The 14,985-nt window shown below is 37.4% G+C and overlaps 1 protein-coding gene across 4 annotated transcripts in view; it reads right to left on the bottom strand.

Annotated features, from left to right (window-relative positions):
• CSRNP3 (cysteine and serine rich nuclear protein 3) overlaps nt 1-14,985 on the bottom strand; it is a 196,261-nt gene that overhangs the window by 76,260 nt on the left and 105,016 nt on the right. For all 4 annotated transcript variants that reach the window (XM_043894613.1, XM_043894612.1, XM_043894615.1 and 1 more), the window contains one exon: nt 5,533-5,703. In XM_043894613.1, coding sequence (XP_043750548.1) covers nt 5,533-5,703 — 171 coding nt within the window. The remainder of the gene's footprint in view (nt 1-5,532; nt 5,704-14,985) is intronic.

The raw sequence follows: 14,985 nt of genomic DNA on the forward strand, positions 1-14,985 counted from the left end.
GTTTCTGCTCTAACTTAAGACCAATTTTGATCCTTGCTCTTAGAACCATATTATCACAAGGTAGAAAGAAGCTTTTGAGGGTCACATGGTGCTAACTCCTGCTCAAAGACTTCCCTAAAACTTCGATGTTCACTTTCTGCCTTAAAGCGCCTCCATTGTTTGAAAAATCATTGATTCAGGGATTGATTGCTATGTTTGTTTTTGCTATAGTAAGTTCTCAAGTTATTATCACAATGCTGAGTAGACATGACCTGTCGCTGTAATCTGAGCTGTATTTACCACATGTAGCCTATCATTTTGACATGTCTAAAAGCACCTACCACAGAGACTTAACATAAGATACACGATATTTGTCAAAACTGAATCTAAACGTTCAATGCACTTTAACTGCTTGGTAAAGAGAATAGATATGTTTTGGTCATACTTCCACCACAAAGTTTCACATCAAGATCTGATTTCCATTGATTTTTTTATCTCTAACCCCACTATAAAATGTGCAGTCAGTGGGAGCGAAATGAGATTGGAGGAAAACTGTGACTTGGGTGCATGTGGTAGCATATTCATGCCCTATGTATTCAGCGAGAAAACTGAGGGAAGTAAGCAAGGAAGGAGGGAGGGTGGGAGAGAAACACAGATTATAATCTCAGCCATTGGATAAATTAATAATATATCTCTAAATGTTAACTTCTACTTGTATAAAATGGGTACAATAATGGCTCCTAATCAAACAATGATTTTAGGCTACCCAATGAACTCAAGAATGTGGAAGTGTACATTAGAAACTCTTATCCTATATAAGACATCCACTACCAGATTTCACGTGCAATTTAGAATACCTATCATTTTGCCTTTTGATATTTCCACTTCCTAAATATTATATGTTTATTTGTAGAAACACTATGTTTCAGGAAAAATATGTGTTCCTTGGGGGAGGATGCTTCATCAAACAGCTTCTCATTACTTGTGTGAAGTGCCAAGAACCTTGAGAGGGTAGGAAAAAAATCATACCGGCTTCTCTGTAGCTCTCCTTGTGACAGAGCTCAAGTACAGGCTGACTGGCTATAGAGCCACAGGGATTTGGTGAAACAAAGCGTTCCACAGCAATACAGAATCCAGCTGCTTCTGTCTCAAGGGAAGTACAAGATATGACCTTGGTTGATCGCTGGTGAGTATGCTAGTTGCCTAGCAAAACTCAAAAGTCCAAGGAAAAAAGCATAGTCTTTTTACTGATTTACATTTCGAAGCTTTTAATATCATAATGTGATGTGCTACAAATCGAATATGCTTACAGAAAGCATGGAATGGATGGAATTTTCTACTACCATAGATGCTGAATTGTACCACATGATTTTTATCAATTCCTATGTTTGTAATGATAACAAAATGTTATGTTACACAATATGTTAGTGCTTATAAAGCACTGGGTGTACTTGACATTTTAAATCTGAAAGACGAGCTCACAATGAGTGAGATTTAAATAACCATATCTTAAAAGATGTGTGAAGCTAAATTTGGTTTCCTAATACCACACAAATTTGATAGTAATCAAAAATCTTTCTTTATGGTAATTGCTTTTATTTTGAAAGTAGAAAAATATATTAAAGAAATAAGATTTATCAATAATAATACATATTTCTAAAGATGACTTCAGATCAGTACATACTTTAATCTAGCTGAAAAAATAAATAAAGCATTTTACAAAAATTTATGCCTCTACTTGGGGCTAGCAAATGATTTGAAATACATTTCAAGAAACAAGAAATCTTTTTAACTAGTCTCACATGGGTTAACATGTTCAGATCTTTTATACAGCAAATATTAATATTCTAGGGGGAATTTTTGTTTTTTGATGTTTTGCCTTTTTTTCTCCCACTTTTTCTCCTTCCTCATAATGTTAATATGGTGAACTAAACAGACTATTACATCAAAAGGGCACTTTTTATTAAATCAATCATTTAACTGTCTTTAAAAGTCATGAAAAATCTCTGCCAGATTTCATTTAATACAAAGTTAAATTATCAAGTTTGAAAACTAACCATTGCCAGCTACCACTGACAATAAATGATGAGTTGAAAATTTCAGTAACTTCTTGGGCATCACAAAATATGTCTATTTTATTCAACAGGAAAAATAACATCTGTTGGACATAACTCATAAAAAGTCTTTACTAGCTAACTGAAGCATTGCATGATTTAGCTGATCATGCCATTTGCTTACATAAACACAATCTAAACTACAGTTATTTCAGTTTAAATTTAAACCATTTTTTGTGAGATATATAAATATTAACTGAAATAAAAATCAACAAATATGAAATTAATCTATCATTCTAATACTTCAAAAAACCAAGCCGCTTTCAGTTTTTAGAGTAACTTATGATACAAAGACATTCCCTGACAGTGTAGGTAAAATTGTGTGTTCTCCTTTTCTTAACACTACCTCATGTCTTCATGCTGCGCTGTGCTAAGCTGCTTCAGTCCTGTCCGATTTTCTGCCACCCTGTGGACTGCTGCCCGCCAGGCTCCTCTGTCCGTCAGACCCTCCAGGCAAGAATACTGGAGTGGGTTGCCTGTGGCCTCCTCCAGGGGATCTTCCTGACCCAGGGATAGAAACTGCATCTCCTGCATGCAGGCAGACGCTTTACCACTAGCACCACCCGGAAGCCCCATGTCTTCATAACTATCATGGAAATACATTAACTACATCAGCTACCATAACTCAACGAATCATTTCCCCACTCTTAGACACATGACCTTCCTCTTCCCTGCCCCAATCCCCATTTTTTGGCATTGTCTTCAACCATCAACATTTTCAATTATGCAATTTCCCTGTGTTTTTGATGTTTTCCCCTTTAGATAAATTATCTGAAGTATAGATGTATAGAGATGAATATCATTATGGCTCTTGTATTTCCAAAGTGCTTTATAAATTTCATTGCCATCAATAGCAATATGGATGTACATACAATTTGTACCGTGACCATCACCAGCACTTTAGTACTCTACTAGTATTTTTTATTGGAGAGAGGAACACTAATTTCATGGAAATGAAATTTCCACGATTTCATACAATGAAGTCTCACTAGTATTACTTTACTCTGTGTTATTACTACTGTAATGCTTCAAAATATTTGCTAATCATATTTGCTATCATGTTGATTATCTTTGAAGGTATGTATCTTAATTTATATAAAAAAGTTACATGTGTATTTTTGTATGCCATTAGACAATAACGCTTTGCCATGCTAACTGCAAATATCTTTCCAATAGAGATTATTTTACTTTGGGATTTTGGGGGGATCAGGTATGTTTAATACTTTTATATTATTAAATATTTTAAGTATTTTGCAATGTGACTTTTTTATGTTACTTCAAAGCTCAGATAACAATCCTACCAAACGTCTAGCAAATATGCAATTTCCCCATGATATGAATTTTAAAAATCTTTGTCTACTTACTCCATCTGAAATGTATTTTGGTATATGTTATGAGATGTGTTTCTGAATTTTTCTATTTCAAACTCTAATACCAAAACCATTTATTAAATACTTCCTCCCTCTCACATTGTTTTATAATGCTCTATTCATATAACATATGTATGTATAGTATATAATTCTTATCTATACTATGTTGAGATTTTCTCTATTTTCCTAGATCTAATACAGTACCAAAAATGTTAAACTATATAATTTTCTGTGATTATTTGATATCTGGAGTAGCTTTTCAAGGTTTATGGCTTCTTTTTAAAAATATCCCTTTATTCTCAGTAGCTTATTTTCCCAAATAGATTTTTATTATTCCATCACCTCTAAGAAAGTCTAGTTGAGGGTTTTATAAAGATTATACTTTTATATTCACAAATTAATATGGAAAGATTTAATAGATTTACCTTTATATCCAGAAGCATAATCTGTCTCTTCATTAATTCAAGTACTTTTCTAACTCACAATAAATCGCATTATAAAGATATGTCCAATATATATAATCAAAGGGAAGAATGAGATAATAGAAAAGGTGAAGACTATGGGATGGGACACATAAATATATGGAGATATATATATGTATATATACACACACATGTATATATGTGTGTCTAGTCTTAAATCCTATGTGATCTTGGGCAAGATATTTAGCCTCTTTGAGCCTCAGTTATTTCCTCTGTAAATTGAAGGTAGTGGTTCTTCCAGGATGGCTGTAAAGGGTAGGAATAATGTATATAAAACTATTAGATCACAGCATGTACCCAGTACATGTGAGCTACAAGAATAAATTTTAATATAACATGTGCTCAGTACTTGACATTTTACAAAGTTCTTTCATGTGTATTATCTCACTTGCTCTTTGATCTTCACAAAACCATCTTAGATGATGATGTTGTTGTTATTATCACTGTTAATATTAAGGCCAAACAGGTAAACATACATCTTTAAAATCAAAACACAAGCTCATTTCACACTATCATGACATTTGTAAATATATCTGAAGATCAGCCTACATCACACAATTACTTTGCCCCTGAATATTTGATGACTTTTTTGTTATAATAATTGTAGATGTCCTCTCATTCTATTTTCTATGAATTTTGCTTGCTTAAAGGAATGCTGTTGATTTTAATATATGTGTTTCATGTTCAATAGTTTTACTGAGCTCCTTATTTACTCTTAAAAATATTATTAATTCTCTTGGTTTTCTCGGTAGTCACATTACCAAAATAAATTCTACATTATGTAATGCATATTAATAAAATCAGCTACTTAACTGAAAAATAAAAAACTAAAATTAGTTATCTACCATCATATCACAATATATTAAGAGCTTCCTATTGGAAACATAAACTCAAGATTATTTAGCTAGTAATAGTCAGTTTCATTTAGCCTGTAGATTGTATTACCCTATGAAATTCTCTTGTCAGTCCTTCAAACCTCACAGTACCTTGCCTGACGGGAAGGTGTGATGTTACAGTGCAGTGGAAAAAGAATATACCTTTTTTATTTTGTGGGCCTTAAATATTATTCTTAAGGATAAGAGAATAAAGGGATGAATAGAAAGAGGTACAAACAGCACTCATTTGCACATTTGGGAGAGTTTTGCTGCTTTTTAATCTCTAAAGTCATGGTTGACTAAGCTCTTTCTCAGTGAACCCAGACCTTCTGCTCCCAAATACATCCTCCCCATTTTTTTTTTTTTCTCCTAGGGTATCATTTCAACTATGACAAGGATACATTTTTTGTGCCTGGGCATGTCTTTCCCCATCTACTGCCAGAGTAGGGCATCTCCTTTGAAAAGTAATAATAACAAAAACTCATTTTTCATTGAAAATGTTGGTTAACATTATCAAATAATCCACTAAATAAAGGAATCCAATGTTGCCTCAAAAATCTTCCTTAATTTTTCCTTAATCATGTCTTGCTTTTAGTTCAATTGTAAAAACAAAACAAAATCTGTAATAGCAGTTAAAAAAATCACCACAATGATCCAATTATTTTCACTGTAGAACCAAACAATCAGTTTCAGTTATGGTTTCTGTACTCACGGGGAAAATGATTAGAAGTGGATGGATTGACACTGTCCCCACTGTCAGCACTTTCACTGCTGGAAACTTCATCATCGGATTCCCGAACCGAGGAGCAGGGCGAGGAGCCGTCGACTTCTTCAAACTTCCTCTTTAAAATTCCGCTCATCGCTGCAGTGCTGTCACATGTACCTGTAACAGGAACGGGAGCAGCGGAGCATTGAGATGTTTGACCGCTGGATGTGCAGCCAAGGTCTCTGGAGTCATTTTTATATGGCTTTTTATACATGAGCTGAGTTCTCCCTTGAAAGGATCACTAAGCAGTTTTTTAAAACATATTTTCAGAAAGGAAATTAGATCAAATATGAGCATCTGACCATTTGCTTATCAAAATGTAACAATTTTTTAGACATATTTCATTTTGATGTACTACCTCTATCCCTTTTTGTTGGCAAGTTGAGAAAATCCACTTAAGTATGTAAAATTCTGGAACAAAGAAAAATGTTAATGTTCCCCAAAGTCCTCAACGATTACTGGGAGGAACACAGATAAGTATGCACAAACTTCATACCCAAGTTTTAAATTGCAAGAAACCCAATTAGCTGAGCACAATGAAGCATATGCAATCAGGTCTAAATTTTAGGTAGTTTCCACTTAACGATTACAATAAAGTGAAACTTTTCCACATGATACCTGGTTGCTGAATCTGTTGCTACAGTTTCAGAAACCTCCTAAGGATATTTACCAGTACTAATTGGGTGGGAAGAGTGAAGAGTGGGAAGTGGAGGTGGTTTCTCCTAAATTCTTTCTCTAGGCTGAATGATGTGTCTCCTCTCCTTGAGCTGCCCTCTCTCCATCTTCATCATTTACCTTGACATATGCACAAAGGTATAAACTTTCTGCCCATGTAAAAATATTTCAGGAATAACTTATCTATAAATTAGCACAGATATAGGTAGATGGTCTAACACTGCTAAATTAAAATCACTGCAGATGGTGATTGCAGCCATGAAATTAAAAGACATTTACTCCTCAGAAGGAAAGTTATGAACAATCTAGATAGCATATTAAAAAGCAGAGACATTACTTTGCCAACAAAGGTCCGTCTAGTCAAGGCTATGGTTTTTCCAGTGGTCATGTATGGATGTGAGAGTTGGACTGTGACGAAAGCTGAGCACTGAAAAATTGATGCTTTTGAACTGTGGTGTTGGAGAAGACTCTTGAGAGTCCCTTGGACTGCAAGGAGATCCAACCAGTCCATCCTAAAAGAGATCAGTCCTGGGTGTTCATTGGAAGGACTGATGCTGAAGCTGAAACTCCAATACTTTGGCCACCTCATGAGAAGAGTTGACTCATTGGAAAAGACCCTGATGCTGGGGGGGATTGGGGGCAGGAGGAGAAGGGGACGACAGAGGATGAGATGGTTGGATGGTATCACCGACCTGATGGACATGAATTTGAATAAACTCCGGGAGTTGGTGATGGACAGGGAGGCCTGGCATGCTGCAGTCCATGGGGTTGCAAAGAGTCGGACACGACTGAGCGACTGAACTGAACTGAACTGAAGCTGAAGGTATTGCTAGGTTGATTCCATTCATTCTATCTTCCATCTTGTATGTCAGCTGATTTTTAACTTCCATTTGAGTTCTTTGTTACATTTTCTAGGTACTGGCTTCAGAAATTGCTGTAATTACTCCCTTCTCTATGCAGATCACACAGCACACAGCCTGACCAGATCCCCTGAGCTGGGCCAACTTTTCAAATTCTATTTGGATTAGCAGCATCAGAACCACCTAAGGGGGAAATCTTAGAAATGTAAACTCTAATGCCTCATTCCAGATCTACTGAATCAGAAACTCTCTTGGAGATTAGGGCCTAGGACACTGCTCTATGAAGCCCTCCAGGTGATTCTACACACTCAAATTGAGGGCCATTTGCCTAATTTCTAGTCTGTTCTGCAGTAGCTCCTTCCTTGGGCTTTTCCTTCCTTGAGTGTGGCCACACACCAGCTGCAGGGAGTTATCTGACCCAGCACTCAATTCCTAATCAAAATCTTCTTTTGCGTCCATCACTGCTGTGACTTCTAGTAAAGCTAAGGACAGTATTAGATGTCTCTTAAGTATCATTAATTTCAATTTACTCTACTCTTCTATTCATGTGTTTAGTAACCAGTAGACATATGCTTGACTCCTTCGGTGGAGTAAGGGGATACAAAAAGGAGTAGAATGTGTTACCTGCTCCCAAGAAGCAAGCATTCACTATGCTGGGCTGCATGGAATTGAGAATACCTCCAAATTCATGTTCTATTGCCTTGTTTTACTAATTTATGCCTTTTCATGACTTATTTTCACAATAGATAACTGATAGCAATAAGAAGATACTGCACTGTACACTCTTTTGAGAATAAAATCTCTACTCTGACTCTTCTTTTACCACTATTCAGATTGGCTTATTATTTTCTCTGTCTTAAAGAATATGAAATGCATAAAATGTTCATGCATATCTGAGCAGGGTGGAGGGGGAAAAAGATATTTTAAGTAAAGTTCCTGAAATAAAAGTAGGACAGGATATAAATTTGAAAATTGTTCACTTCAAACAAGATGCAAAGTAATTCATGAGGGAGAGACACCAAGACACAAAGTAATACAAGATGGAAACTCATGTTTAAAAAGTACATTTTTATGTAAGATATTGCAATGGTAACAGTTAAAAACCATGTCCTACGCGCCACTTAACCATCTGATCTCCCCCAGCTTCCTTAAGAAAGGCAGATTTCTTGAGAATCAAAGACACCCAATTGGCCCAAAGGAAACTATATTCCAGCATGGCAAAATGTGGTACTTGGCACTCTTCTCTTCCTTTCTCACTTCCTCAAAGCATGAGAGGGGAAATTTTTGGAGGGATGATAAGGGAATTCAAAAATCTCTTTCCCCATTGTTGTTACATTTGTACTGGCAAGACCTGAAGCAGTGGAGTTGAAGGCTGACTGCAATTTCTGTCTACATGTTTGGGACTGAAAGAGCCTAAACTCTTCCCAGGTCAAAGGAAAAAAAGGAACTGACTGCTTAGGGTAGGATTAGTATCTATGCTGAAAATTAAACATTCAGATAATCACAGATGGGTATAACTTTAACTTTGGGCTTCCTTGATGGCTCAGATGATAATCTGCCTGCAATGCAGGAGACCCATTGAAAGCAAACAGTAGTGGATGGCAGAGAATAATTAGAAGGTGGCTCTCCTAGTCCAAGTGAGAAATGGTGATACCCTTGATTAATACGTGTTTCAGGGTTCGATCCCTGAGTTGGGAAGATCTCCTGGAGAAGGGCATGGCAACCCACTCCAGTATTCTTGCCTGGTGAACTCCCTGGACTGACGAGCCTGGTGAGCTACAGTCCATGGGGTCACAAAGAGTTGGACACGGCTGGGCGACTTCCACTTTATAGCTTTAACTTATACCAATGAAACAGGTTAAGTGCTAAACTGCTTGTGCAGCAACCAAGCATAACACCTGCCTAGTTTCACAGCCTTTAAAAAATCTTATGTGAGTGTAACAAGATGTTACAACAAATTATGAGGGCCAAATGACCTATTGCTTACTAGCAGATAAACCTTGATCAAGACCTAATAGTGGAATGGTAAAAAGAGCATGTGGTTTTCTCCTACATCATCTATACTATCTCACTAGGAAGAAACGAATACAAGAATTTAAAGAGAAGGCCTGTTAATAAAGAAGTTGTATATACTTGGTTTGCTTGTACCCTGTATTGTTTCTCTCAGAATTTGAGGACAACCATATGTAGATAGCTAGGTATAGATGCAGGTGAAAAGAATCAATGCTTGTCCTGTGGCTGCATAGCTCCTTAACTTGTCATATATTTTTTTCCTAAAGATGAGACATAATTAAACTTGGTAGGTACGAAGCCAGTGAAAAAGTGGTCAACATTTCAAATTGGTAAACAGCATCAAAGCTTGAAGAACAGAAGATAAACTTGGACAGGCATTAATTTACTCTAAATATGATAAGCTGAAAATTTGTCTCGTTAACAGCCATTTAAATACAGCTACCATTTTCCAATTCAAGAAACACATGGTAATCAATGGTATCACCATTTCTCACTTGGACTAGGACAACCACCTCCTAATTATTCTCTCCCATCCACTACTGTTTGTTTTCAATGGGTTTTCCAGGTTGGAGGCAGAACGATAAATTTAAAATGCAAATGTGATCATGTCCATAGCTTAAAACTCTTAAGTGGCTTTGGATTGCCTTAGGATAAAGTTCAAAATCCTCAAAATGGCTTATAAAGTCTTTAACAACATACTCTGTTTAACTTCACCTTTTCGGACCATTTGGCCTTGTTGCCAGTTTTAGTTCTAATAATAATTCACTTTCTCCAACCTGTCTTTTCTCTCTGGACTCTAAGCCCTTTGATATATGCATGATTTCTTGCAATCTTCTTTTTAATTTCTTTTCCCATAGCACTTCAGTCCAGTTCAGTTCAATTCAGTCTACCACCTTCTAAATCTATATTATTTATTTATGTATTTTTAGGTGTATTAATTACTTTTCATCCCCTGCTGGAAGATACAAAAGTGGGAATATTTGTTTTCTTTACAGATGTTCCAAGCATCTAGAACAATGCTTTATATCTAATAGGGCTGCTGCTGCTGCTAAGTCACTTCAGTCGTGTCCAACTCTGTGCAACCCCATAGACGGCAGCCCACCAGGCTCCTCCGTCCCTGCGATTCTCAAGGCAAGAACACTGGAGTGGGTTGCCATTTCCTTCTCCAATGCAGGAAAGTGAAAAATGAAAGTGAAGTCGCTCAGTCGTGTCTGACTCTTCGTGACCCCATGGACTGCAGCCTACCAGGCTCCTCCGTCCCTGGGATTTTCCAGGCAAGAGTACTGGAGTGGGTGGCCATTGCCTTCTCTTATCTAATAGGGGCTCAATAAATATTTGTATGATGAATGAATGAAACTCTTCCATTTCCATAGTTTAATTATGTTGTCAGTGTCTGTTTTCTCTGATAGACTAAAAGCTCCATAAAGCAGAATCATGTTCATCTCATTCACCATTCCATCTCTCCTAACAAAATATCTGGCATATTTGATTAGATGAGAATCAAAATGACATGAAATTGACCTCAAAACGTCATACAATTTCTTTTTGCTTGCAAGCAACCCAAATGCCAATTCTAGCTAACTTAAGCACAAAGACATCTGTTGGAAAAATACTGAACTAGTTGATGCAATCTAAGATTCAGCTGAAATGCAAAATTGAGGAACAGCAGGAATAAGGACAGCTTCTAGATTACAGTTGTAGAAATTCCTTGATGTGTTTTTTTGGTGTTTTTTTTTTTAGAGCACCACTCTTACCAGGTTTAAGTCTAGCAACTTCTGTGTCTCACAGTTCAAGCTTAATGTTCCAAGGCATGAGCAACCTTTAGCCCATTTTGGGTCAGGTGTCAGTCCTGTGACCATGGACTACAGGGCCAATGGGCAAGGAGCCACCCAATTAGGTATCACTACAAAGAACCTCACTCAGAGGCTTCAATAAGCTCACCGCGTTTCAAAGCCAATAGTCTCTCCCTGTTTAGCACTGATTTGTCTAATTTTTTCATTTATTAATATAGTCCATGAATTCATTACTTGGCCAGCTTCTTGGTTTGGGATTGCTTTTTCCCTACACTCAAGTGCCCCTTCTATTGCCAAATTCAACTTTAAAATTCTAATAAACATTTTATAATCTTGGATATCTGTTATTCTTAATTAACATATACTATTTATTTCATATTTGTATTAGATGTAAGAAGCCTCTGGACACATTTAAAGAAAAAGTCGTAGAAAAGTAGAAATGTCTCCATCTTTACTCAAAAAGATACTGATAAAACTACACTAGATTTTCTACGATTATAAGTACAATGATTTTATTTAATGTATTTCTGGAAAAAATGTCAGAAACCATAAGGCTGGAGGGTGAAGAAAAGAAGTAAGATATTGGATAAAAATGTACATTTTAATGCCTCGGGAAGAATGACTGAAGCTAAATTTTATGTATTTGTTGGAATCTTGTTCACGTTCCTCTTTCAACAGCCTAAAAATTTCATAGCTTTTCTAGGTAACTCACTGAGTTCTTACTATCCCATTTATATTCATCTTATGTTTAATCCTTTTTTCTTATGACAGTCTATCCCTATTTTCTAATGTTTTGCTATGTATTATAAGGAAATGGCCACAGAAAATATGGCTGAAGAGCATCATCAATCTCAGTTCTGTACAGCGAGTTCTTTTATTTGGAGAAGAATCATTTTAGAGTTGCAAGATTTAGCAAATTAAAATAAAGGACACCCAGTTACATTTGAATTTTAGATTAAAAACATAACATTTGAGATATAAATTGACCTATTATTTGTTGCTCATCTGAAATTTAAATTTAACTGGGCATCCTGCTTTTCTTCTGACAACCCTAACTGGTGTTCTTGGCTCTTGGTGAAAAATCAGGATGGCTATGAAATCAAGAAAACATCTACATAAAAGATGCCTTTTACCGACTGGAACTGGGGCATCCCTGATAGCTCAGTTGGTGAAGAATCCGCCTGCAATGCAGGAGACCCCGATTTGATTACTGGGTCGGGAAGATCCGCTGGAGAAGGGATAGGCTACCCACTCTAGTAGTCTTGGGCTTCCCTTATGGCTCAGCTGGTAAAGAATCTGCCTACAGTGTAGGAGACCTGGGTTCGATCCCTGTGTTAGGAAGATCCCCTGAAGAAGAGAACCGCTGCTGACTCTGGTATTCTGGCCTGGAGAATTCCATGGACTGTATGGGGCCGCAAAGAGTTGGACACGACTGAGGAACTTTCACTTCACTTCACTTCACTAATTGGAACTACCGCATACGAATATTCCTATCCTTTACCAGTCAGACAAAACCCAGTAAATGAAACATGTGAGGTCATTAGGGTGAATCATGAGTTCATCAAACAACTGAAAAAAAGGTGAGGGAGGTGGGATATAGTTAATAAGTTAAGGGCAAGCTTGCCTTATCACCGATGCTGGAAAAAATGCATTTAAAAGGAAGTAATTCTGGCATGGCAAGAATTTCTTTATATTGTAATGAGGAGATATTTTCAGTGAGATGCTGTTTCTTCCCTGGCCTGATGGTTCATTTGACCTGGCAGGTCCTTAATTCCATGGAGGCCACTTAGACCAGGAGCTATACATGGTCCTCTCTCAGGAACAAAGAAGTGTGTCTAGAGCCCCTCTGTTCAGTTTTACCTGGGTGTATCCTTTGCATTGGTTGCTTGCTAATTTTGTAGTTAATCAAAATGAGAGTAACCTTTAACTGCAAAGGTCATTAACAAAGACCCTTCTGCCTTGGTGATGTGTCATATATCAAAAGAGCATGTTAGCTTGCATTATAACCTGACATGAAGGACATTTCTTCCTGGTTTGTCAAAGAAGAAAATAATTTACTTTACATCCTCATCAAATTCTTCCAGCAAGCACAGAAAACTAAGCAGCCATAATAAAGTTCTCTCCCAACAACTCTGATAAGCTAAGGCTGTTCGCTTCAGTCAGCAATGGGCCCAGAGCCCAGGAACCACCAGTGTCAGGATTCAGTTGCCCAGAAAAAGCAGCTTATTCTCCTTTACTGTTATGCAGAATGGAAAGCAATTTTGATGTTTCCTCTGGCTGCTTCACCAAATTCAAATGATGAGATGAGAAGCACTGCAAACAGGTTGATGAAAATACTGGTGTATGGCTCTTCTGTGATAGCAGGTGGGAAAAGCTTAGCTGGCAAAACCAAGATTATTCACAATGTCACACTTCATCAACTAGATTGTCTACAGGGCCAGAGAGAGGATGAAGAGGACAGTTGCTCAATTGATGGTGTGCAGGTTTTATTCCAGTACTTAAGAAAAGAGGGCTTGGCTGAAAATATCATACAGTGGTATTTCCTGGTGGAATATCATTAGTTATCAAGTGAAAGAAAGTGAAGTCGCTCAGTCGTGTCCCACTCTTCGCGACCCCATGTACTATAGCCCACCAGGTTCTTCTGTCCACGGGATTCTCCAGGCAAGAATACTGGAGTGGGTTGCCATGACTTCCTCTAGGGTATCTTTCCAACCCAGGGATCAAATCTGGGTCTCCTACATTGCAGGTGGATTCTTTAGCATCTGAGCCACCAGAAAGCCCATCAGGATACAATATTAAACGAGTTAGTTTAAATCAAAATCTTTTTCATCCTCAGTTTTTTACACCATGAATTTGAGTAATCTTTGTTCTGCCCTAACATTCACACTGCTACTGCCCTTACACTGTTACATGAATCAAACACTGACTATTGACTGAAGTTGCTACTAAATAAGATAATTATTATCTTAAGAAGTTGGCATCAGACTTCAATGCCTGGACCACATCATGCCAAACGGCCTCAGAATGCTTATGCATTTCTTTTTTAAAAAAGGGGGATATCTTCTTTCACAATATTAGGCCATTTCTGCCTTAACCCATTTGGCAAGAAATTGACATAGCTGCTGCCAAGAAGATAGGGATTTGGCAATGAATTCACAAGGTAAAATCCTGCAAGGTGTTTCCATGGGGCACCACCAATGTGAAAAATGTTACTGGTGGCTTGCCAATTCAAGGAGTGCAAGTTAGCCAAATATATTTCTCTTGTCCAGGTGTCTGCTTAAGCCAAAAATGCTGGGAGTGCTTTTGTCTAATGAATATTTTTGTTGGAGAAACAATTGGAGGGTTCCCCAATTATGTATGAATTCCTTATGCCAGAGTGACCTGTGACCTTGAGTTAAAGGTCTGAGTTACTTTATATATTTTGAATTTCAACAATTTTGTAGCTTGATGATTTGCAGTTTGAGAATTTAATTAAAGAAATTAATGCTTGCCCCTGAAACAAGTGCACACATGCATATGCCATTTATCCATGGATTTCCTGGTTAAAAACGTCTGCTCTAGTGACTTAACGCCATTTCCTCAGCTTTGGTGGACATCCAGAACTTAAAAGAATGATTGATTGGAAACACATTAGTTTAAAGTATCCTAGAAATCTGAGCATCTGTTGCATCCTGTTCTCTTTACACTAGGGTCATCCCCCTCCCAAGGCAAGGTTCTTTCTCCCCTAGCTTCTTCTGCCATAGGTGCCAAAGAGCGCACTGCATCTCCTGGGGACATTCCTTGCTGATTTCAAGGGTTCCTTTCTAAACAGTGTCTGTCTTTCCTAAGATGTAGTTTAGATTGCCTCTTTCCTTTTATAATAATGCCAGTCACCATTTGGTGAATATCTATTATGGGCCAGACACTTTGCACCTATCCTCTGTAATCTTTTCCCCAAGTCTGCAGGGTAGTTTTAGCAAAGGAAACTGTGGTTTCAGAGATCTAGGTCATTTGCCCAGGAGACCGGAGCCAGACTTTCTCTGAAAAATATTCCCTGACCAGCATCACACTGGGTCTAG

This window comes from Cervus elaphus, chromosome 33, assembly GCF_910594005.1.
Source record: "Cervus elaphus chromosome 33, mCerEla1.1, whole genome shotgun sequence".
Classification (NCBI taxonomy): Eukaryota; Metazoa; Chordata; class Mammalia; order Artiodactyla; family Cervidae; genus Cervus; species Cervus elaphus.